General features: G+C 45.2%; 1 protein-coding gene across 1 annotated transcript in view; it reads right to left on the bottom strand.

The window, feature by feature from the left end:
- The window catches only part of CREB3L2 (cAMP responsive element binding protein 3 like 2), a 129,254-nt gene extending 107,039 nt beyond the window's left edge, over nucleotides 1–22,215 (bottom strand). Inside the window, exon 1 of the mRNA XM_033194626.1 lies at nucleotides 21,708–22,215. Within this exon, the coding sequence (XP_033050517.1) occupies nucleotides 21,708–21,809 (102 nt within the window). The 5' untranslated portion in view covers nucleotides 21,810–22,215. The remainder of the gene's footprint in view (nucleotides 1–21,707) is intronic.
- Nucleotides 22,216–24,053: the final 1,838 nt, after the last annotated feature.

The following is a 24,053-nucleotide window of genomic DNA, read 5'->3' as shown; positions in this document are numbered from 1 at the left end:
TTGCTCTAGACCGTGGGGATGGGCAGAGCAGGAGCTTCATTGTTCCACTGGGTTCACCTGGCCTGGGGCAGCTCAGGGGAGTGGTCACCCAGGCTGAGTTGCGCAGGTGACCACAGGCTCAGTTAAAAAGGTTCCAAACTGGTGGGCGGCAACCCCAGGTCTGGACAAACACAACCAGAGAAAGGGGGAGGCACTTGCTGGTGCCCAGGGCTTACCCCAAGCATTGCAGACACCTGTAAAAAGCAGGCCTGCTTTCAGGCTTCCCCAACCAGTGGTCCAGGCTCCTAAAATACATGACATGGGATTTCTCTGTATAGGCTCCAAAGCTACTAGAGCTATAGGCTGACGGTCCTCAGGACTTCAACTGAGAGGGAGGAGGTGGGAAGGGCAAACTAGGAAACAATTTTCCACTGCCCACCAACAAAATTCCTCATTAATCCCTAAGAGTGACCAGCTCCTCTCTTCGTGTCTCCTGCTCTTTATTGATGCACTGGTCCCTGTTCCTCCACAATGTGACGCCCCTTTGTCGCCAGCTACTCCATACATTTACAAAGTCAATTCTGCAATTTCCAAATGCCAGACAGAAATCCCCTCCAAAGACTCTTAACAATGCACACCAATAATGTGACACCCTCCAGAATGGCACGGTCGGCTGAAGACTCCGAGTCCTTGCAATAAGGTAGGAGCACCTGAGACAAGATCCCAAGCCCTGAGTTGAACTCAGGTCCTCACATCTATCAGGACTGAGCAAAGCTCTAGGAACACTGGCAGAGTTAAAGCCCAGAGGAAGAGGGGAAGACCTGCATGAACAAAAGAAAAAGGAGAGCAAAGGAGACAAAAAGGGAAAGAGAAGGAGAAAAAGGAGAGGAGGAAAAGGGAGACTGGGTGGAGAATGGGAAGGCGGAGCATTGGCAAAGGCCTCCAGCGTCCTTTGGGGTCAGGGGTAGCAGTGACATAGCCTGAGGATAAACCCAGATTCTCTGAGGGCCTGTACTTGTAAAATGGATTCATGTTTACCAAGTTTTGAAAAGGACTGAAGTGACTTAGAGAAAACATATCAAATGAGGTCAAATAAAATTCAACATGGGTGTAGAGAAGGATTAGTCATGTGGGAGAACCAGGAAGTAGAGAATGAGAAAAAAAATAAGTATGGGGCTAGAAAACAGTCCAGATCCCACAGAAATTAACTAGGAAAAAAGTCACAGACAAAAAATGTACGCCCATAAGTCCCAGCCCTGCTCTTGAGATCAGTTAGCCGGGCAGGCAGTGGTTTAGCTCAAGCAGGGATGAATGAATGTGGGGGCCAGAGCCCCCCATTGAGAGGCAGAAAAGCCAGCTTCTACTGTTGTCTGCTTTGAGTCTGAATCTTGAGAATACTGTGAAATGTCTTTAATAAGCACAGTGGTTTTTCTGGTTTATGATGTCAGACAGCCACTCGTTTCATGTATTCTCCAAAAATAGAGTTTGCTCCAAAAATAAAGAGTAAAATAAGTCAACAAAGGGTTAGGTTTCGAGTACAGAGGCACAGGGTAGCTTTTGGGGGAAGAGCTCTCTCTCTTTAGTTCTTGGGCAGTAAGCTCACCTGCCAGCAGTCAAGGTCTAGTGTCTAGCAGCAAGAGGGAACAGAGCTTCTCTGGAATGCTCCGGGGGAATGGGGCTGCACAATGAAGTGGGGGTCCTGGCCGGTGCACACGGGATGCTGGTGGTGGACATCACTGTGCACAGACCTGTTCCCTCTCAGCCTCTACTTTAGAGGTACAGTCTCTGGGACAGTAGCTTTTACCACTGTCAGGTCAGCAAACCTTTTGAAAACGTGATGAAAGATGCACATATGCACTACACATACGATACCCTGAAGGGCATTTCCAGAAATTCCCAGACCCTGTTGAGGCCATGAGCTCAGCTTAAGAACCTTCAGTCTGTAGGTTTTCAACTCTCACAGGTTTCTTTCAGTAGAAAACACACTGCTCTGGTCACCACCACGAGTCCTTGGGAACCTTATGAAACTCTAGTTAACCCCCAGTGCTATGGGTTGAATTGTGTCCCCTGCTAATGTGATTTGGCTGTGTCCCCATCCAAATCTCATCTTGAATTGTGGCTCCCACAGTTCCCATGTGTCATGGGAGGGACCCGGTGGGAAGTCATTGAATCACAGCGATGGGTCTTTCCTGTATCGTTCTCGTGTAGTGAATAAGTCTCATGAGATCTGATGGTTGTATAAAGAGGAGTTCCCTTGCACAAGCTGTCTCTTGCCTGCCACCATGTAAGATATGCCTTTTGCCTTCCACCAAGACTGTGAGGACTCCCCAGCCATATGGAACTGTGAGTCAATTAAACCTCTTTCCTTTATAAATCACTCAGTCCTGGGTATGTCTTTATTAGCAGCATGAGAACGGACTAATACACCTGCAAATTCATATGCTGAAGCCCTAACCACCAACGTGACAGTATCTGGAGACTGGGCCTGAGGGTTAAATGGGCTGAAAGGATGGTGCCCTCATGGTGGGATTAGCAACTTCATCAGAAGAGGTCATAGCAAAAAGGAAGAAAGAAGATGCTCTCTCTACCACATGAGGACATAGTGAGAAGGTGGCCATCTGCAGGCCAGGAAGAGAGCCCTAACCAGGAACAGAATGAGACAGCACCTTGATCCTGGACTTCCCAGTCTCCGGAACTATAAGAAATAAATGCCTGTTGTTTAAGTCACCCATCTGTGGTATTTTGTTTTAGCAGCCTGAGCAGACTAATATGCCCAGATACTCTCAATGCCAAAATACAGTCTACCTGTTCCTATGTGTGCCATAAGAGCCTCTAAAACACTAATCCCCCCATTTCTGCCCCCTCCACCAACCACATGGCCCTATGACAAGGCGGCGAATGCCTTCCAGAGGACTATCTACCACACAGCCCCAGGACAGAGGAGACTGGCTGGGCCCTCGAAGAAGGAATCTTAAACAGCAGAAGCAAGGGCAGAAATGCAACATCAGAGCTACCGGGCAGTGGGGAAGGGAAGAGAGGATGGAGACTGAAAGTTCAGAGGAAACGCTGGTACAGAGCTAGCGGTCTTTTAGACATGTTCCAATAAATCTGGCTAACTTAATACTCCCTCTACATCCATCAAGGAGTCCATAAGCACTGTTGACTCAGGCTGTTCTTCTAAAGAAAACACAGCAGGCTTCAGGCAGGTGTTGTTAAATTGCTCCAACCAAGCAAAGCTGCCGACTCTCAATTAGTATTTTAATACACCATTGTGAGCCACCAAATAATAGACCTTTTTACAAACTCCGAGTCAAAGCCAGCTCCTCCAAGCCACCTTCCCGGCCTGGTCACTCCATTTGCTATGGGCTTTCTTCATTGTTCGCATACCTCTCTGCTTTATCTCTCCCCTGTGGTTGTTCTGTCCGCCCCGCTAGGCCTTCACTCCTCAGGGGCAGGGACTGAGTCTTGTATGGCTTTTTCATTCCAGAAGGCTGGATTCCAGGTTCTGCACTCAGGGGCGGCCCAGTCATTATTGTTGGCCGGCTGCTTTTCCTGAGAAAGCACAATCAGGCCTTTTGATTCCCATATGCACACTGCCCGCTCCCAGCCACTCTGCTCTCCAGTGAAGGAACTTCTCGGCCCACTCACAATCCAGGCACAGTTTAGGGATCAGGGGAAGAGCAGCCACACCCAGAAGTGCCAAAAAGTGGCACTGAGGTTTTTGGCACGCTGAGTAGAAGTAGAAGGAAATAAAGTAGTTCCTTTATCTATGAGATGCAGGCGTCATTCTCAGCCATCTCACAGGTCCCGATCAGACCCTGCATTCTATAAATTTGGGAAAACGTTATTTTGGGATGTGGTGGACACTACTGCTTGACCACTCAATATCCATCCTACCCGTCCTCCTTACTATCAGACACCAATTTTATTCAGGGTGGCAAGTATTAAGCTAACACACTCACACCTTCCTGGCCTCTCCTGCGGCTAGAGATGGCCAGTGAAATCTAAGGAAATTCTGCTGGGGGCCTCAGAGAAAGCCCCGGCTTGTCCTAATATAGGTACTACCCTTTCTGCTTTGCCCTGCCACTTTCTTCCACCAGTGAGGCTGATGACAGGCTGGAAGTGAAGCAGTCATCTTGTAGTCATGAGGACAAAGGTGACAAACAGCCTCACGGAGGGGCCCCGTTGGCCCTGATCAAGCACTACTACACTAGCCCTGGAGGGCCTAGCTCAAGACTGTTCAGTCCACGAGATAAATAGGCCCTTACATGTTTAAATTACCAAATGCTAAAGCCAAGGGACAGATAAGCTTGTCACCTTCATACTTTTATTCTTGTTATTTTGTTGCTACTGCAGCTTTTTGTTTGGTTTTTCTAAAAGCAAACTTGGCTCAAGTAATAGTTCCTCAAAAAAAGCTATGGGGGGAAGAAACATCTACCTACCAGGATATTTTTCTTTCAGTTGGCAAATACCAAAGAACAAACTTCTCCATGAAAAGAGTCTACGTCTCATGAAAGATCAAAGGTCTTGAAGTCTCCCAAATTGCAAACTCTTTTATAGTAACATAGCCCAATAGAGAAGAACCATCAGGTAGCTCATTAAAGCTTGTTGGCCTCAATAGCTAAGATTTTCTTTCTTTCTCATTGAACTCCATTATCAGCAAAGAGTTCTGTGGGGAGTTGGGGGTTTTGTTTCTTTTCTTTTGCTTTTGCTTAAAATACAAATGTGTAACTTAACTTCCAAGAGAGATTGAGATTTGGGCACAGGTTTTAGTCAGCTCCCTCTTCAAAGACCTACCGAAATTGCCAAAGTAATAATAAGACATGAAAAGGAGGAAGGGGGCGCATTCACATGTCAGAATCTCCATATAACCTCTGTTTGATAAAATACTGGTGGGTCCAGATAAAAGGAAGGCACGGGAGGGCAACTTAGAACCTGATTCCCAAGAAAGCAGAACTCAGAGTGGTTCTCTCACTCAACAATATATACATCAACTGCTTGGGAACAGCCAGTTCAGACCAGGGGTTGGAGGGAGCATGTGGCTTAAATGCCTTTGCTGCAGCATATCAACAGCACTCCAAAGGTGCTCTGCCAGGAAGCCCCAGGCCTCGTGGATGGAGAGCACTTCAGCTGGTCCCTGATGCTACAGGCAGCAGCCCCACCAGGGCTGCTCAGTGCCATCCTGCTGTCCCTTACTCACTTTCCTGCTGTACATAGACCCCTAAACAGGTCACAATCAGCCTCAGAAAAACTATTTTCATTCGGAAAAAATAATGTAAGTGACCTCAATGTCCAGTGATAGATGGTGCTTCAGGAAATGGCAGGGGCATGCAACAAGCTATCCCCTTCTTGTCTTCCCTCTTGTAACTCAAAGAGTGCTAACACCTGCCGCCAACCCACCCCCTCAAAACTGACCCAAAAAAATTTCAGTTCCTCAGAAGCAGGTGCCTGAAAATTTGAAGTGTTAATTCAGTCATGCAAATCAGTACCAGGCATTGAACCCAAGAGGACTCAGGTCTAAGAATTGAAGAAATATTTCAGGTCTTTTTCCCTAAATACATTTTCACAATTAGGCCACAATTCAGAGGTCTTATTCTATTTATTCATGTTCTCCATGAGTTCAGAACGCAGCAAAAATTTTCTTCTTCCTAGGCCTCTCAGAAATTATTGGAGGAAAAAAAAAAATGGAGGAAAGGAACCTAATATCACCCATCTAGTGGCCACATACCAGACATAGTGACACTTTACTTATGTCATGTCATTTATCTTCCTCCACCATGGCCTTGTGAAACAGTCTCAGAAAGGTGCTCACTGTAGGGAGAGCCAGAACCAGATTGTAAGCCTAGACTCATTCGCTTGTTCATCCATTCATTCACCGAACATTTTACTGGACACCTACCATGCGCCCAGCATTGTTCCGTTAGCTGGAGATAAACAGCAGTGCATAAAACAAAGTCTCTGCTTTCACGGTGTTTCCATTTTATTAGAGGAGAAAACAGACAGGCACACTTATCAGGGCTTCCCAACAGGTATACCAGGGAGTGCCCTACTCCATGGGCCTGGGAAGGAGGGCAAGAGAGCAGCAGAGGCTGGAGTGACTGCACCCCTGAGATGGATTCCACCCACGATGACTAGCCTTATCCGTTACTCTGACACACAGCACCATGCAGGTATCATCATTTTCCATGAGTGCCATGTCAGCAGGGCTCGGGAGCACTAAAGAAATCATTTGCCAGTGGTGATAAGGGCTATGCAGTTGTGCTGACTGCAAAATCCCTGCTCCTTCTACCAGCTGACTTTTCCAGAGGCTGAGCAATCTGCAGACAAGAAGACATTCAGAACCCCACCACTGAAACCGGGAGGGTAGGAGTAAGAAGCTGAAACTTCCTCACGCTCCATCCACCCAGCCATCCCACCCTCATTTCAGTGTCTTCCTAGAAGTCTGTATTTCAGTCAAAATGAAACACTAGGTTTCGACGTGCCTCGTGTTCCTCAGCTTATAAACACAGCTGAGAAACCAAATGGTTTTTTGGCAGCTACGTTTCTGCCCCTCCCTTACCACACAAGAAAACGTGTCTGTGAAGATTGCCAGGGTCACTGGGTGCCTTAGTTAGAACATGATGCCCCAAGCCCAAGGGCGACCACACTGCACCATGCAGATATCATCATAGCTGTGCTGCAGCTGTTTGCCTGCAGCTGGTTTGAGCCTTGGCCTCCTCAGCCCACTGCCCTAGCTCTCCCAGCGGCTCCAACAGGGGTCATGGGCTGCAGGAGAGCCTGGAAAGCAAGCTTGCAAACCCAGAGCAGAACCAGAAAAACAATTCCTGGCAGTGCCTCAGAAATGAATACCATTCAGGGATAGGAAGTTAAAAGTCAAAACTACGAGGATCGGAGTCAGGTTCTTTGGTTACAAAAAATATATACTGTTTCCTCACTAGATCCCATCTCTTTTCAAAGAATAACATCTACTGCCTAAGTCATCTCTAAATGGAGAGAGGGAGGGAAATGTGGTACCATAGTTTGACTTTTTAATGGTACTGAAATCTATAGGTATGTGCCTAGTCGTTTGAGTAAGTTTTCAGTAGCAAAAAACAAAAAACACGATACAACCTTTGGTGTTCAAGGCTCTTGTGGCCAATCTGGCTTCTTGCTAGACTACAAAGGGAGGCTTATCTGTGACTAATCTTAAAAAATTAAGTTAAAATGAAAAGCTGCCCCAGGTGACCCCAGCTTATGAATTCACATGCCAAAAGTCTGTAATAGCAGGATGTGGATGGTGGGACAGGTTTTGTGTGTTGAGGGGGACAAGAGATAAATGGGAACTTTTTGTATTTCTGCTCAATTTTGCTGTGAACATAAAACTGCTCTAAAATGCTTTCTGTTTTTGGAGAGACAGGATCTGGCTCTGTTGTCCAGGGTGGTGTACAGTGGCACAATCATGGCTCAATGCAGCCTCAACCTCCTGGGCTCAGGTGATCCTCCCACCCCAGTCTCCCGCAAGTAGCTGGGACTATAGGCGTAAGCCACCATACCTTTCTCCATCTTTTGTTAAAAGTTTTTAACACAGGTGGTTCAAACTCACAAGACATTTTCTTACTGACATAATGTGATTTAAAAAAATCATCTGTTTCCCAGTCAGGCCTCAGAAACCCACTTAATTCACCATAGAGCTAAACTGTGGAGTGAATCATAAACTCTGCGTCTCCTTCCAAAAGCCTGCTCTGCTCTGGGCTGTGAAAGGTGGCCCTTTCCTCCCTGTGCGGTCGGAGGCAGAATTCTCCCTCCTCTCCACCCACCTCTGTCTTCAGTACTCACATGCCGGACCTCAGGCCCAGCTGAAGGGCTTCCTCCTCCCACCCCTATTCCTCATGTCCCTGGGAGGCCCGAGAGCCATGACAGGAACAGAGATTCGGTGAAGCAGAATGCAAGGGCAGAATCCAGAATCCAGCCACGGTACATGGGAGGCACAGGAAGGGAGCAGGGATGTGTCCAGCCAGAGCGCCTTTGCGGGTCCTAAAACCTGGGCATTGCTAGCAGCTGTTCATTTTCTTTGAAGCTACAATTGTTTACTTAATGTTCCTTCTACAGATTCATATTCTTATTACAAAGCCATTTGTCCTCACCTGTCCTTATTATTATGTCATACAAAAATGGAACCAATTAGGGCTTGTTTCTATGTTTCTACCACTTGAATATTGTTGATGCCTCTGTGATCAAACTCATCTTCGGCATTCAGTGGATCCACCTGAGACTTCCTTGGTGGAAGAGTCAGAAGAATAAAGAGAGGAAAAGACTCACACCTTGGAGTCATGTGGTGAATCCCAACACTCTGGAACAGTTATAATGAGTACGAAGGCTATCCTTTTGCAAAGCCCCAAAACTGAGAACTGCAAATGACACAGTCACAAAACAGACACAGGCACAAACTCCATCCAGCCGATGGGAAGGACATCCAGAGATAGATGGACTTATCTGGAGAGAAGAATGAAGAAAGGACCCTCAGAGGCCAGGCTCAGTGGCTCATGCCCATAATCCCAACACTTTTCCTGAGAGGTGGAGGGAGCAGGATGGCTTGAGCTCAGGAGTTCGAGATCAGCCTGGGCAACACAGCAAGAAAGCAAGAGAAACAGAGAGAGAAGGAAGGAGGAAGGGAAGGGAGAAAGAAAGAAAGAAGAAAGAGAGAGAGAAAGGACCCTCATAAAACTACACAGGCACCAATGAACCAGTGATGGTCTCCAATGCCAATTTTGAGGACTGATATTAATCTTGTTCTAAAAAAATCAAAAAAGGCAGTGCTGTGTTCTACACTTTGTCCATTTACTCTGACTTCCTGGCCTTCTGCAGTTCGTGCTGTCACCTGGAAACCAGGCCTCTCCTTCCCAGCAGAATGCCACATCCCATGCACACAGGTCTGCTACAGAGAAGACCTGTGGCTGCAGAGACACAGACACCACCCTGAGCTAACATGCTAGGAAGTCCTTGGGGGACTCAGCAGTCAGCTGAATAGCACACTCAACCCTTATTTGTACTGACCACTCTGTAGCAACTCTCCCCTATTTTGGAGCCTATGATGGAATTTTCCTGGCTTTTCTCCACTTTTTTTTTTATTATTATTATTCTTTCTGGGTTCTATCTGTAGGGTCTTCTCCCTGGCCAATCCTTCTGGTACCCCCAGGGTTCCACACTCAGCCCTTCTCTCACACTCCTTCCTCTCACTCTAACCTTTCTGGACTATCTTATATGGATTATTGGCTTCACTAATCCCTCACCAGGATCCTAACACCCAAATCTAAATCTCCAGTCCAGACATTTCTCCAGAACTCCAGACCCAAGTTTCCAAATGCCTTTCAGGTGTCGCTCCTGTGAATGTTCTGCAAGTACATTAGAATTACTGTGCCTGAAAGTGAACTCATTATCTTCCCTGCCAAACTCATCCTCCCTCCAAATATTCCCATTTGAGGTCAATGGCAACACCGTCAACTCAGCCTGCCAAGCCAGAAAACGAGAAGTCTCCCATAGCCCTCATGCCTTATAATCACATCTCCAGTCTAGCCTCCCCTATCCTCTCTTGAATTCATCCACTCCTCCCTGTTGGGTTCAGGCCCTCATGGCATCCTGTTCTACTTCATGGATGAAATAGCCAGCCAGAACATCAAGTTGCCACTATCAATTCTGCCGTCCAGTCCATCCTTTCTAAAATACATTTCTGCTCCTGTCTGGTCTCTCTTGTTAAAAGCCTCCCACCTTCCTGCTTACAAAACAATGTCCAAGTCATTTGCCAAGCATGCAAACCTCTCATGATCTTGTGATATCTCCCAAGACTCCCCATAGAGCACCCTACTCTCAAACTACATAAAATGACTTCAGATTCCCAGGATCAGTCATGACTTTTTACAAGTTCCTATTCTGTACCTGCTGTTCCCACTGCCTGGTGAACTCCTATGCATACTTCAGAACCCTTTGTAAATATCACTTGTTCCTCCATGAAGTGCTCCCCAACTCTTCACCCCCTTCAGATTTGTCATTCCATCCTCTTTGCTACAGATATACTTTGAACACAGCTCTCATGCAAAACATATATCAGGCATTTAATGACTTATAATTCAATGATGTGTTTATACATCTTCCTTCCTACTCTACTTGGAAAGCCACAGGTCAAGAATGTTTATCCCCTGCCTAGAACATGCACATGTTTAGACAAGCAGCTCGTTAAGTTCCTCGAATTGGAGGAAGGACCAGCTATGTGAGAGGTTTCCCCAGGATGCACGCAGACAGGATGCGAGGGGAAGGAAGGAGTTAATGGCTGAACCTTTAAAACTCTGTGATTGGTAACCTTGGATTTAAATTTCGTTTTAACACAATTGGCCACAGAGAAAGCATTTTCATCACAAATCCTATTTCCTCCAAGTTTTCTAAAAAACGTCACCCTATCAGTTTGAATCCTGCAAGCTCTTTCTCAGCCAAAAGGAATTTCCCTTTAAACAAAAACTATTCAGACATTTCCAAGATATGAAATGTGAAAAACCAGGATTTTCCACTCAGACAACTAGGAAACTGTTTGCAAATTTTTTTTTCCCCAGACTCCTTTTATTTGCCAAGGAGTCTGAAGAGATTTTTTTTTCTAATGTTAAAAAAAAGTTTCCTACCCCGTGTCTCTCTGTTTTTCCATTCTTTATTTTGTCTGGGTTTCACTTAAAGTTTTAAGTCAGAAAACAGAGACCACAAAATGCAAAACTACACCTGCCAGTTGAATTGCCCAAATGAAATACACAATCCACTGAATGCTGCTGGTGCTGCTGTCGTCGTCACTGTTGTTGTTTTAAATAGTTTTTTGTTTGTTTGCTTTTTTTTGTTTTTGCTTTTTTTTGTTTTGTTTTTTTGAGACGGAGTCTCGCTGTCTCCCAGTGCAGTGGCGCGATCTTGGTTCATGGCAAGCTCCGCCTCCCGGGTTCACGCCATTCTCCTCCCTCAGCCTCTTGAGTAGCTGGAACTACAGGCGCCCGCTACCACGCTCAGCTAATTTTTTTTTTTTTGTATTTTCAGTAGACACGGGGTTTCACCATGTCAGCCAGGATGGTCTCGATCTCCTGACCTCGTGATCCGCCAGTCCCAGCCTCCCAAAGTGCTGGGATTACAGGCGTGAGCCACCACGCCCATCCTTAAATAGCTTATTTTTTAAAGAATCTTCAGTGGTAGGGGCATAACACATGTAATACCTTTGGGATTTTGAGATCATGTAACAAAAATGTAGAATTTACAAAGTGATCATCAAAGATATGAAGTAAATTGTACTGTGATGAGTTCATACATCAAAAGGCAAGGCTGAGCACAGTGGCTCACGCCTGGAATCCCAGCATTTTGGGAGGCCAAGGCAGGTGGATCACTTGAAGCTAGGAGTTTCAGACCAGCCTGGCCAACATGGCGAAACTCTGCCTTTACTAAAAATATAAAAAATTAGCCAGGCGTGGTGGTAGGCACCTGTAATCCCAGCTATTTGGGAGGCTAAGGCACAAGAATCGCTTGAACCTGGGACGTGGAGGTTGCAGTGAGCCAAGATCATGCCACTGCACTCCAGCTGGGCAATAGAGCGAGACTCTTGTCTCAAAAAAAAAAAAGGCTTTATCCTCCAAAGAAAAACTCTCTTCCAAGAACTACCATTGATAATTCTAACAAGAATCAGGCATTAAAATATGGATGGTTCAGCGTAACCCATCTCAATTCTTTAAAGAAAAAATCCCCAAAGTAATATCAGACACCTACACCAGAACAGAGCAACTCAAAAGCAGGCAATTCAACATGAGGCAACTGTAGCTGAGCCCCAGAGCTGCTGTACACACAAAGGAAAATATGGTACGTGATCTAAAGTTATGTCTCACTTTTGAAGTGGCCTTCCACACAGTCGAAAAGATTAGACCTACCCCCACAGGATGCCACAGAGGGTTTCCCAAGCAAAACAGAGCCTGTCCCTAATGAGTGACACTGACTGTAGAAGCAGCTGAATCCCAGGAATGACCCATGAGCTCCTCTTGAGTTTACACTGCAAGAGAGCTGAGTCACTAAACATTCCCTGAGATAAATGGGTGCAGTGATAAGAAGGATCAACGTCCCAGCTCTTCTTTGAAACACATCAAGAAACATATGAAAATTCAAGGGTTACCCAGCCAGAGCTGTTCTGCTGTTCAGGTGGACCTAATAGGTTTGAGTCAGACCGCAAAGATCTGCTTTTCATCAAAAGACAAATAGCAAGTATAAAAAACTGAGAACCAATTGCACCAAAGTTTGTAGCGGAGGCCAGAGGAACATACAGAGAGAAGAGAAGGCCAAGTACCAAACACTCACATTTAACAGGTGGTATGGAAGCCAGAGGAGGAAGAACTAAGCTTGCCAGAGTGTCATGGAAGCCAAAGCGAAAACGAGTTATGAGGCAATCCTGTGGTCAGTATTACCAAATAATCCCATGAGGCCCTGCAGGTAAGGACAGAGAAATGACTATTGGACTTAGCAGCTAGGGAGAGGTTGAGCAGTAGGACCCAGGGGGCAGAGGATACAGGGTAGAGACTAAGGAAATGGAGGCCATAGCTGGTGACCACGCCCTTGAGAAAACCTGGCAGTAAACAAGAGAAAAGAAATGAGTAAGAGGGAGCATCTGGCAAACATGTGTTCAAGGCAGAGGCCTGTGTTTACAGCAGAAGAGGAGAGGAAATAAAGATATCTGCATGAGAGAATAATGACAGGCTCTCTCCACTTTCTGAATGATGTCAGACTCCCAAGGTTGGGACACTTCGTTCCCAAAGAGAAGACATGTGATTTAGGGGATAGATTGGAAAAGTACTTCTTTTTTTTTTTTTTATACTTTAAGTTCTAGGGTACATGTGCACAACGTGCAGGTTTGTTACACATGTATACTTATGCCATGTTGGTGTGCTGCACCCATCAACTCGTCAGCACCCATCAATTCATCATTTATATCATGTATAACTCCCCAATGCAATCCCTCCCTCCTCCCCCCCACCATGATAGGCCCCAGTGTGTGATGTTCCCCTTCCCGAGTCCAAGTGATCTCATTGTTCAGTTCCCACCTATGAGTGAGAAAATGCGGTGTTTGGTTTTCTGTTCTTGTGATAGTTTGCTAAGAATGATGGTTTCCAGCTGCATCCATGTCCCTACAAAGGACGCAAATTCATCCTTTTTTATGGCTGCATAGTACTCCATGGTGTATATGTGCCACATTTTCTTAATCCAGTCTGTCACAGATGGACATTTGGGTTGATTCCAAGTCTTTGCTATTGTGAATAGTGCCGCAATAAACATACGTGTGCATGTGGAAAAGTACTTCTATTATGGGTCAGGCAGTGACATGCAAAGAAACTGAAATCCCCATAGGTGAAGTAATGTACCCAAGGTCACCAGAGAACCTATGTCTCTCAACACCAAAATGGTCTGCCTTGAGAGCCCACTCTTTCCACTATGCCATCAACTCAACTCCCATTGGAAACAGGGACTGTCACTCAATCACCCCATGCCCATCTTGTTCTCTAATCAAAACAAGAAAAGATATCGACACTGAATTACCCAAGTCACTATTATACTGAATTTTCACATTTGCAAAACCATTTACAAGAATCCAGAATTTATTTGTTTGTTCATTTATTTATTTATTTTGAGACAGGGTCTCGCTCTGTTGCCCAATCCGGAGTGTAGTGGCGTGATCACAGCTCACTGTAAACTCAACCTCCTGGGCTCAAGCGATCCTCCTGCCTCAGCCTCTGAAAGTGCTGGGATTACAAGCATGGGCCACCACGTCCTGCCCAGAGTTTTTAAAATATATAAAAAGAGGCCAGAGCCACCCAGCTTATCCATTTTCCAGGACTGCCTCACTCTACTTAATTATGCATCAAGCACTTATGATTCTCCGGGCATCCTGCACTTGACTAAGGACCATGAGGGTACAGAAGAGACAGTCATGTCTCCTGTCCTCAAGGAACTTGTGCTGAGCAAATCTCTCTACTGCTCTATGTCTCACATTCCCCATAGATAAAATGGCCCGTCTTCTCCCATGTGCCTCATGAATAACCTATACAATTCAATTCAGGGAAGAATCAAGATCCCTTAGCACTTCATTGGGAAGGGCCAGAGAGCATCTACTGAGCAGGGAAAAGGAGAAATAGGCTCAAGGTTGATCCAGAGACAGTGGGTCTCATCATTTCCTTTCCATCCTGATTCCACAGGGGCAGAAAACATGGGCAGCACTCCCTCATTCATGAGATCACTCACTTGAACAATTCAGATGCCCTGCAACCATAGGCCTCAACCCTACCAAATGCCCAGCTAAGGCTTAAGGCTATTTGCCCCAAGAGAGGCACCAGACAGGGTGGAGCCATGTCAGGCTGAGGCCAGCAGTTTAAGCTGCAGACTGGCACATGTGGCCTCATCAATATTTGAACAACCATATGCAACTGGAAAAATAGCTTATTTGAAAAATGGCATTTAGCTTTCTACCTGCTGTCGATCCCAAACAGAACAAATCATTCTTGTCCTGCATGGTAAGCATGATTACAGGCTCAGCTAGCTACCTCCAGCCCTGGTATTCTACTCTGCTGCCAAGAGTCCAGATAATACAGTTAATTCTACATCTCCTAGTTAGTGAGTCAAGACATAGCCATAATCTCCTCCTGACTCCCACCCCTCCCTGAATAGCCTTTGCCTGCACTTTCAAGAGGCTATTTCCACATTTATAGTCTTCCTTCACTGGGCACTGGTAGCATAGCTAAATAACATTTTTAGAACTTTGCTGGGTCAGACATGATAGCTCATGCCTATAATCCTAGCACTTTGGGAGGCCGAGGCAGAGGATCCCTTGAGCCTAGGCAACATAAGGAGATCCTGTCTCTATTTAAAAACAAAAAACAAAAGAACTTTGCAAATTGCCCAGTACTTGGGTTTACTGTTTTGCGCCCAGGGCAAATTACTGTGAATTTTAAATTTTCTAGTTGTTAGCCCATGAGAAAAGAAACATACCTTTTGACTAAGGAAAGAATTGTTAACTCAGACTGTTTTACTAATGATCCCAATGGTCATGCTGGTTGAGTCTCCAATATCTCTTCCATCCCCATATGATTAATCAAGCTGATTACATAAATCCCATTCTCCTTTCCAGCCATTGGCTTAAGAATGGTCATGTGGCCCAATCCTTACCAATAAAGCTTTAAGAAAAAGAAGCTAGTGGGCTACTAAGAAAAGTTTCTTCCATTCTAAAAAAGGGACACAGGAAAGAGACAACTTCTCTTCTTCCCCTGGAGGTTGTCATTTTGAACATAACACCTGTAATTCCTGTGTCTATCACACATCCAACCTGAGGATGAAAGCTGCACATGGGTGGAACCAAGGTCCATAGGGACACTGAGCAACTACTGAATCAGCCAAACAAGGAGCTCTATTTGTTTTTTGTTTGTTTGTTTGAGACAGAGTCTCACTCTGCCACCTAGCCTGGAGTGTAGTGGCATGATCTTGGCTCACTGCAACCTCTCCCCCAAGTTCAAGCGATTCTCCTGCCTCAGCCTCCCGAGTAGCTGGGCTTACAGGCGCCTGCCACAGCGCCTGGCTAATTTTTGTATTTTTAGTAGAGACAGGGTTTCACCACCTTGGCCAGGCTGGTCTTGAACTCCTGACCTTGCGATCCACCCGCCTCAGCCTCCTAAAGTTCTGGGATTACAGGTGTCAGCCACCCGCCCGGCCAGGGGCTCTATTTAAAAACCTCTTGCAACATGAGATAATTTACTTACTATATGAGCCAATCTGAATCCATTTTCAGTTACTTCCAGCTACAAGCATTGTAATGAATTCAATTATTAATCTAGATTCTATACCTTTATAACTCCTTCAAAAGCAATGTCACATCATAGATCCCTATTTCCACTGAACACTATAACTCAGGGATCTTTCGAGAAGGAGGGCAAATAGAAAACTCTGTACTGCCCTCTCATCTTTCAGGACTGTGCCTATGTCTACTGCCTCCCAACCAATGTTACTACCATGAGAACAATTTCAGAGACAGTAAAATCATCAGTTAAAGATTTTTTGCTAAGCCAATGGAAATCCTTTAGATCACAGACAAATTAGCAACATATAAACAAGGCTGCCTTATGAATAAGAGCCACATTATGAAATAATGGAGGGCCAGTGAGGGTTCCTCTCCCATTCCCCAAATAGTCCCCTACTACTACCTAGCTGTCGCCCTAGGTTCTCCAAGTAGAGATTCACCCTTTTGACCTGAAGTAATTATTGTTAAATATAAATGCCCATTTCGGGGTAACATGTTAAATCTTACTAATACTTAAATTTCTAGTGTAAGCTTATCAAATCTTTCCTGACAGCAAAACTTGAAGAGAGGAAATTGGAAAGAGAACATTACAGTGAACACTTGATGTCTGAGAAAGGAGGGGAACACAAAAGGGGTGAGCATGTTGAAAGGTACCCCAAGGGTCTGGAAAAATTATACTTACTTTCCAATTCTGTCTCCCATTAGAACTCATCACATTTATTCAGCTTGTGGAGGTCATGTGATCATAAGTAATGACATTCTCAGCCAACAAGGACCCGGGTCCCCCTTCAGAACCTGGCGTGGGGCCAAGCCTAGGAGTTGACTCCAAAGTGGAACATCAAACCAAAAGCTTCAAGATCGCATTGAAGCATACACTCTCCAGGCCAGGCAGGAGGAACAGGAAACCACACAGTCTGTGAGATCAGCCAAGTCCTTTTCAGCACTCAGTAAGACATGGAAGCCAGATGGCCTTTCCATCTGGACCAGGCAGGTCAGATATTCCCCCAACTCCCTACCTACCACTGTCTGGGATCAGTACTTTCACCTGAAGAACCAACCAGATATAAAACTGTAGTAGCATAACCAGCAAATGATTTTACAAATAACTTGGCTTTATAGGAATTCTGCATTTTAAACAAGCAGAACTTCTGTTGTTACTTTCACAAAAACTTAGTTTTTATTATACACTTTTTTAAAAGGATATAATCACGGCAAAAATTGTTTTATTTTCCAGATGGCTAAACTGAGATAGAAGAAAGAGAGAACATTATCAAGATCTTGACATTTATCATAGGCAAACCCCCTGCCGACCTCTCCCCCTAAAGCCTCTTTCCACAGGGCCTTCCCACTTCTCCTGTTCTTCATCCAAGGCCTCCACCGACCTTGAGTGGCATTGAGTTTCTATATACTCAAGCTATATACTGAAGTATATATTCTATATACTGAAGCTCCCTTTTCCCCCCAAGAACATTTGGTTGAAAATTACCTCTAGTTCAGTTTTACATGGTGCCTACAAGTTGTACTTCTTCCATTTTCTAGACATAGTCAAGAGATAAAAATTTGAATAGTACCAACGGGTGTAGTGCGTAGACATGCTTCCCTTCATCTCTTGACTTCCACTTCCCCAAGCCGCTTTCCCAAAAATTATCCATTTCTTGAGCATCCTTCCAGATACAGTTCATACATATATAAAACACATTTTAAAATTTATAGATTATTTTGCTCTTTAAATTGCAAAAGGGGGCTGAGCACAGTGGCTCACACCTGTAATCCCAGCACTTTGGGAGAACAAGGCAAGAGGGTCCCTTAAACCCAGGAGTTGGAGACCAGCCTGGGCAACATACTGAGATCCCATTTCTACCAAAAAAAAAAAAAAGAAAAAAAAATTAGCCAGGTATGGTGGCACACACTGATACTTCCAGCTACTCTGGAAGCTGAGGTGAGAGGATCACTTGAGCCTGGAAGGTTAAGCTTGCAGTGAGCCATGATTGAGCAACTGCACTCTAGTCTGGGTGACAGAAAAAGACCCATCTCAAATATAAAATAAAATAAAATAAAAGTAAAAAATAAACTACAAAAGCACAGATAATTCCCAGAAAGTAATTTTCAGAGACTCTTACAGGAATACAATACAAATGGCAGAAATGTCCAACATACAGGCAGGTTTGGGGAAAGAGGCAAGGTTTCTTCTCACGGTGGTACCAAATCCCAAGAGATATTCTCCTGACTTTTAGATCTGCCATCTTTTCTGAACCAATTTTAGCCTGTATTCCATCTTGAAGCCACAGTTTTCCTAAAATCAGTACTCACTGAATTAAAATAACATTTCATCATCTGTATGGAAACAAGCTTTTAAGCTTCAGGAGGAAGCCCAGAGTTTTAGCAATTCAGGATCTAATGATCAATCCACCTTTGCCCTATCCATATGCTTCATTATTTTGTACACTTTGAACCTCTCTGCCTTTGTCCTTGTAGACCAAGATGTCTTCATAACTAACCAAATGGAAAAAAACAAAACAAAACAAAACACTGCTCCTAATGGCTAACAGAAGGCTCCTAAGAAACATTGTAATCTCAGCCTTGGGCAACAAACTTGAACATTCTAAATTGTTTAAATCAAGTATGTGACAGGTTTGCTAAAACAGAGCATTAGCAATCATGCATGTAGCAACTAAATCCCTAGTAAGAGCAACAAAAGTGATCTCACTAGGAAGGCTTGGTGGCTGCCACTGTCAGCCTCATTTAAACATTAGCTGCTTTCAGGCTCAGCAGTTCCTATATTCCAATCATTCTCTTCCAATCTCTCACTCAGTTCTTTCTCTTTAAGTCAGGATTCTTCATTCAGACAGCCTGATGGGCAAGTACTTGGAGGCAGGCAGACAACGGGTTTGAATCCCGGTTCTATCACTAAATAGCTGTGGGAACTGAGCCAAGTGGCTTAAACTCACTAAGCCTCATTTTCCTCATATGTAAAATAAAAGTAATAAAAACGGCTAATTTCATTGGGTCATTACAAGGGTTAATTGGCATAATTTTTGTAAAGCACTAGACACAATGTCTTTCAGCAGGACCAGCTATGTAATGTGTGAAACCCAATGCAAAATGAAAATGTAAGGTCCCCTGTTCAAAAAGAGTTCGGATTTTCAAGATGGTGACAGCAGAGCATCAAACCAAGTGTGGACCCCGTGGCACTGCATGGGTGGCAGGCCATGAGGTCAGCCTTGCCTTTCAGATGATAAACACTCAATAGATGGCAGCTGTCATCATCTCTTACCACACTCACACCTCACCCTCCCCTCAGGCTCTCCTCCACTTGGAAAGTTTTACTAAATCATTCCAAAAGCAGGCACTGGTGTCTCAGAAGCACCCGGAGTTTGTAAGAGGAGTAACTTACCAAAATGAGTAATCTAAAATACATGATATTAACACAGGCTCATGAAAATGCACACCTACCTTAGGCCTTTGCTCTAGTTTTTCATCCTGCTGAGCTAACACTCTTACCTCCTTCCAATCTTTGTTCAGATCCATTTTCTATGGGAAGCTTGCTCTGATCCCTCAGTTCAATCCCATACTTTGCTCTTCTTCCACCCTGTATTCTCTATCCCCCTCACCTTGTTCTGCTTATACGTTTTCCATAGCATTTATTTCATCCAATATAATCACTTCTTTATTATGTTTATTGTTTATGTTCCCCTACACACACACACACACACACACACACATACGCGCGCGCGCGCGCTCGCGCGAATATGAGCTTCTAGAGGTCAGGGATTTTTGTCTGCTTCTGTTCACTCATGTTCCCAAGTGCTTTATATATTCCACAAATACTAATCGAAAGAACAAATATCTCTTTGACTGAATGCATAATCAGGCCATCCTTTTACCATATAAAGATTCAGCTGGAGTAACAAACAGCTCTGCCCCTGGATATCTAACAGAGTTCAGGAAACAGATGGGAAAGTTATCTATCTCCCCACCTCTTCCAAACGTCCCTTAGTTTGGGAGAAATATAACCCAATCATCTGTACTGCTAAACCAATACCTCTTTCAACAGTAATTCATATGCACAGTTTGTTGCACTGACTTGCAGCAATGATAAGTAGCATTTTATAGGAATGAGCTGTTCACAACAGACATGTACCTAAGTGGAGGACATAATAAGCATTTTTTAAAAATAGAATTAAAAGAAAAATAATCACACATTCCTGCTTTATCACAATGACAGAAAAACTGGGCTGTTAATATCAAAGCAAATGTAAGGTCTCTACTCCCCGAAACTGTGCATAAAGATGTTAGTCAGAGCCAGTCCAAGCAGTTCTTCCTGGAGTGAATGCCACAGTCACAGGTAGCATCTCGCACCCTTCCCTGTGAACTCACAAATGCAAGCTACAGGGTCAAACAACAGCAAGGTAGACGCCTGTGCCTAATTCATCCCACCAGCTGAAAGACAACCCCCTAGCTGTAGCATTGCAGCTGTTGGATGAGACACTGTCACAGCAAAAGATTGGCACTTTAAGAACAAAAGAGAAGGGCTGCCCCTCTGCATATGGATAAAATATAGCCTGTCAGTAGAAACTCCTGGAGCACCCAATCATCAAAACATATTTGAGGACCAACATACTCCAAGTTCTTTACTGAGGACAGGAAGCACATCTGGGACCCCAACCCCCATGCTGCCCGCATGGTGTCCCCAGGACAGGCTCAGCAAGCAAAGCCCAGAAGATCACACTGAACATCTGGCTTTTGCCCCAGCATGAACTACCACTCCCTCTCAGCCCTGCACTCCGGATTTTTTTTAAACAAGCCACTCTCAGCCACCACAAATACTTTGGTGGGAATCAGCAGGGAGGCCCTCATTCCTTGTCCCAAAATAACGTCAACCAGAGGCAAAGGCCAAAGAGGTGGAGCCTGCAGGCCATTTTGCAGAAGTTTCAAATATCCTGGTACTGACCCCATTAAAAAAGCGTGAAGGGGAAGCAGCCAAGCCTCTAGTGGTTTTCTCAGTAGTGTTCCCCCTCACGCCAGCCCCACCACCATTACAAACGTCTGCATGGATAAGAATCAAACAAAGAGATCTCGCATAAAGTTTTATGATCAGTACTGGCTATTGGAAACAAAATACCATTTTGCAAACTTAATACCAAAAAGTTGACATTAAAAACTTTAAAAGAAATGTGCGTGCTCTGGGACAGCTTAGCCCCCAAAGAGATCTCTGAGGCATTAGTATAACTGTGAACAAGCAACTGCTGAGCTGTCCCACCTTCCCCAGAGCCTTTCTTAAATATGCAACTGTCTCAGATTTTCCATACTCCTCTGCTGGTTTTTCCTCTGAAGAGGGAGGAAGGAGACTTCTTGGTCGTACAGTTTAAGAAGGCAAATAAAGCCGCCTTTCTCCTTAACGTAGGGCAGTCCTTTCAACACACACACACACACACACACACACGTGTACTTTTTAAAACATAAATATGAAAGAAGAGGGAGGGAGAGAGAATACGAGACAGATGAAAAGGAAATGCTACTTAATCTTGTCCAGTTTTTGAAAACCTCCAAAAAAAAAAATCAATAGCAAACTAGGCGGAGGCATGTTATTCTCAAAACACACACTCCTCCCGCATTACAGTACTGTTAGCAACAGCAAATGATATTACAGATGGAAAAAGCCTCAGGGAAAAAAGCATGAATTGTTAAAGGAATACAAAGTGGCATTACTCTCATAAGAAGCGCAGGGGGGCCAGCTGCCCTCCTTCATCCACTCAGACATTAAAGCACACCTCGCCCAGGACCTCTTGACTCTGGCCATGCCCTGCCCCAAACCCTGCCTTCCCGGATCCCAGGACTCCAGCTGCTCCTCGCGTGACAACACTTCCCCGCTTTGAAAGCCCTCCTGCCCCGCCCGCCGGGTCCTCACCGTGTGGTACATGAGGGCCTCGCCGTCCCCGGGCTCTGACAGCTCGCTCAGCTTGCGGTCCCACTGCAGCACGCCCTGCTCCCCGCTCTCCAGCACCTCCATGGCGGTGAGGGCCGCGCTGGGCCGAGGATGCTAAGCGCAGAGGGGACGCGCAGAGCTGCCTCGGACCGGCGAGGTTCCTCTCTCTTCGCGTGTGCGTGCGTGTGTGCGCGCGCGTGTGTGTAGTTTTGCACTTGGAAGGCAAACGTCTGCTCTTCGGCCGGAGAGAGGATGGCCAAGCGCTCCCGTCCGGTGTTCTCGGAGATCGAGAATCCCCAGGGACACGGGCCGGACCAAAGGCTGCCGGGGCTAAAGCGGGATGTGCACCCAAAATGAAGGCAGGAGACCCACTCTCATCCCAGGAAAATCCCTTCGCCGCAAGCCCACTTGCCGCTACCGCTCCAGACAAACTTTGAGACACCCCAGGGCTCCTAGGCTCTGCTCCAGGACCCATCTGCGGCCGCACCTCCCTCCCAGGCTTGACCAATCGGATATCCGTCTTGCCCAACAGACCCAATCAGAAGTCTCACTCTCGGTCTTGTCCCGCCCCCCAAAGGCAGAGGCCGCGGGAAGTCTCCGCCCACGCCTTGGAAAGTAGCCAGGGAGTGTCTGTGACGTCACCGAGGAACTCCTCCTGCCTGAGCGCAGCCCGCTGACGGCTGTCTCCTACAGCGGACCAATAGAGGGCTTGGGTCCGGAAGTGATGGACTGGAGGCTTGACTAATGGGAAAGGGGCGTCTGAAAGGCACAGCCAATGAAATAGCGACAAGAATACATTTTGTAAAAGAGGGAGGGTGAGCTTAGTCTTGCTGAGAATCCTCGGAAATTAGCCAGTGCGCCGACAGGGGGCGCGAGAGTTGCTTCGCGGGGGACTTAAACATTTTCAAGTACTTTAGTTCATTTGGATCTCTCGGAATTTTTTTAATGGATTACATATTATACAAAACTCCAAATATTCCTCATGCACATAAATTTATATTAGTGCAGCTCTAGCAAATTGTCATTGTTCTTCACCTTTTTCGCCCATTTTCTGTTGGATTCTTCTATTTTTTATGGACTTCACTTACTGTATTTTTTTCTTTCATCTGCTTGATAAGAGCCAATGGCATACTTTTCCAGGTCCTACAGAAGTGAGCCCAGTCCTTGAATTCATAGAGCTTTTATCTCAGAGGAGTCAGGTAATAAACAAAGAAATAAACATTTAAATTCAGAAAGTGGAAATTGCTATAAAGAAAAATAAAAGCAGGAAAACAGGATGTGTCAAGATCGGTGCTATTTTACGTGCTGATCAGGGAAGTTCTTCCTAAAGGAAATGAGATTTCCGGAGAAGCTGCTGTTCCCGTGACTGCTGGGGAGGCCAGTATGACTGCAGCAGAGGTGCTTGGCAGGGAGGGGTGGGAAAGGCCGGAAAGGTGAGCCAGAGCCGGAGCACCAGGCCCACCTCCTAGAATAGGGAAGAGATGGCCTGTTCTAAAGGAATTCCCCCAACACTGTGATTCTTCCTCCTTTTTAATTCCAAAAAAAAAAAAGAAGTCCTTGAAAATATAGTTTACCTATGTTAAATATAAAAGTAGGTCTTTCCCAGTTAGCTCTAGAAGTTTCTTACAATGGCACATTCAGGTGTTAGCTATTGTGTTGTCTCCTTGGCAAGTATTTTTTGGCGGTTGGGGACAAAAGTCTTTGAACTCTATGTTGTCTTTAAAGCAGCAATTTATCATATAAACTATTCCATTTGTCTGGTTGGTCCTATCTTCTGGGGTCTTTTGAGTTTTTTTTTTTTTTTTGAGACAGTGTCACTCAGTCACCCAGGCTAGAGTGCAGTGGCACGATCTCAGTTCACTGCAGCCTCCACCTCCTGGGCTCAAGCAGTTCTCCTACCTCAGCCTCCCGTGTAGCTTGGACCACAGATGTGCACCACCACACCCGGCTAATTTTTTAATTTTTTGTGGAGACAAGATCTCACTTTGTTGCCCTGGGTGGCCTCAAACTCCTGGGCTCAAGCAATCCTCTTTCCTGAGTCTCCCAAAGTGCTGAGATTTAAGGCATGAGCCACCACACCCAGCTTTTGAGATTATTTTAATGTTTAAATAGAAGCTCTAGTTTATGGGCACACACCTTCCTTATATAATAGTTTTCTCATTTTTCTCTTAGGTTCTTGGTTTTTCTTTTCCAGCCAGGTATCCCCTTCACCACATTCTTTCCATAGATCACTCTTTCCATTTTTAGAGGCCTTTCTTATTTTTTTTAACCTGGCATTCAATGTACAATGGGATTACATCCACATAAACCCATCATAAATCGAAAATA

This window comes from Trachypithecus francoisi, unplaced genomic scaffold (genome assembly GCF_009764315.1).
Source record: "Trachypithecus francoisi isolate TF-2019V2 unplaced genomic scaffold, Tfra_2.0 Lachesis_group4, whole genome shotgun sequence".
NCBI lineage: Eukaryota > Metazoa > Chordata > Mammalia > Primates > Cercopithecidae > Trachypithecus > Trachypithecus francoisi.
Note: the sequence above shows the minus strand (reverse complement) of the source record. Positions and strands in the feature narration are given on the sequence as shown.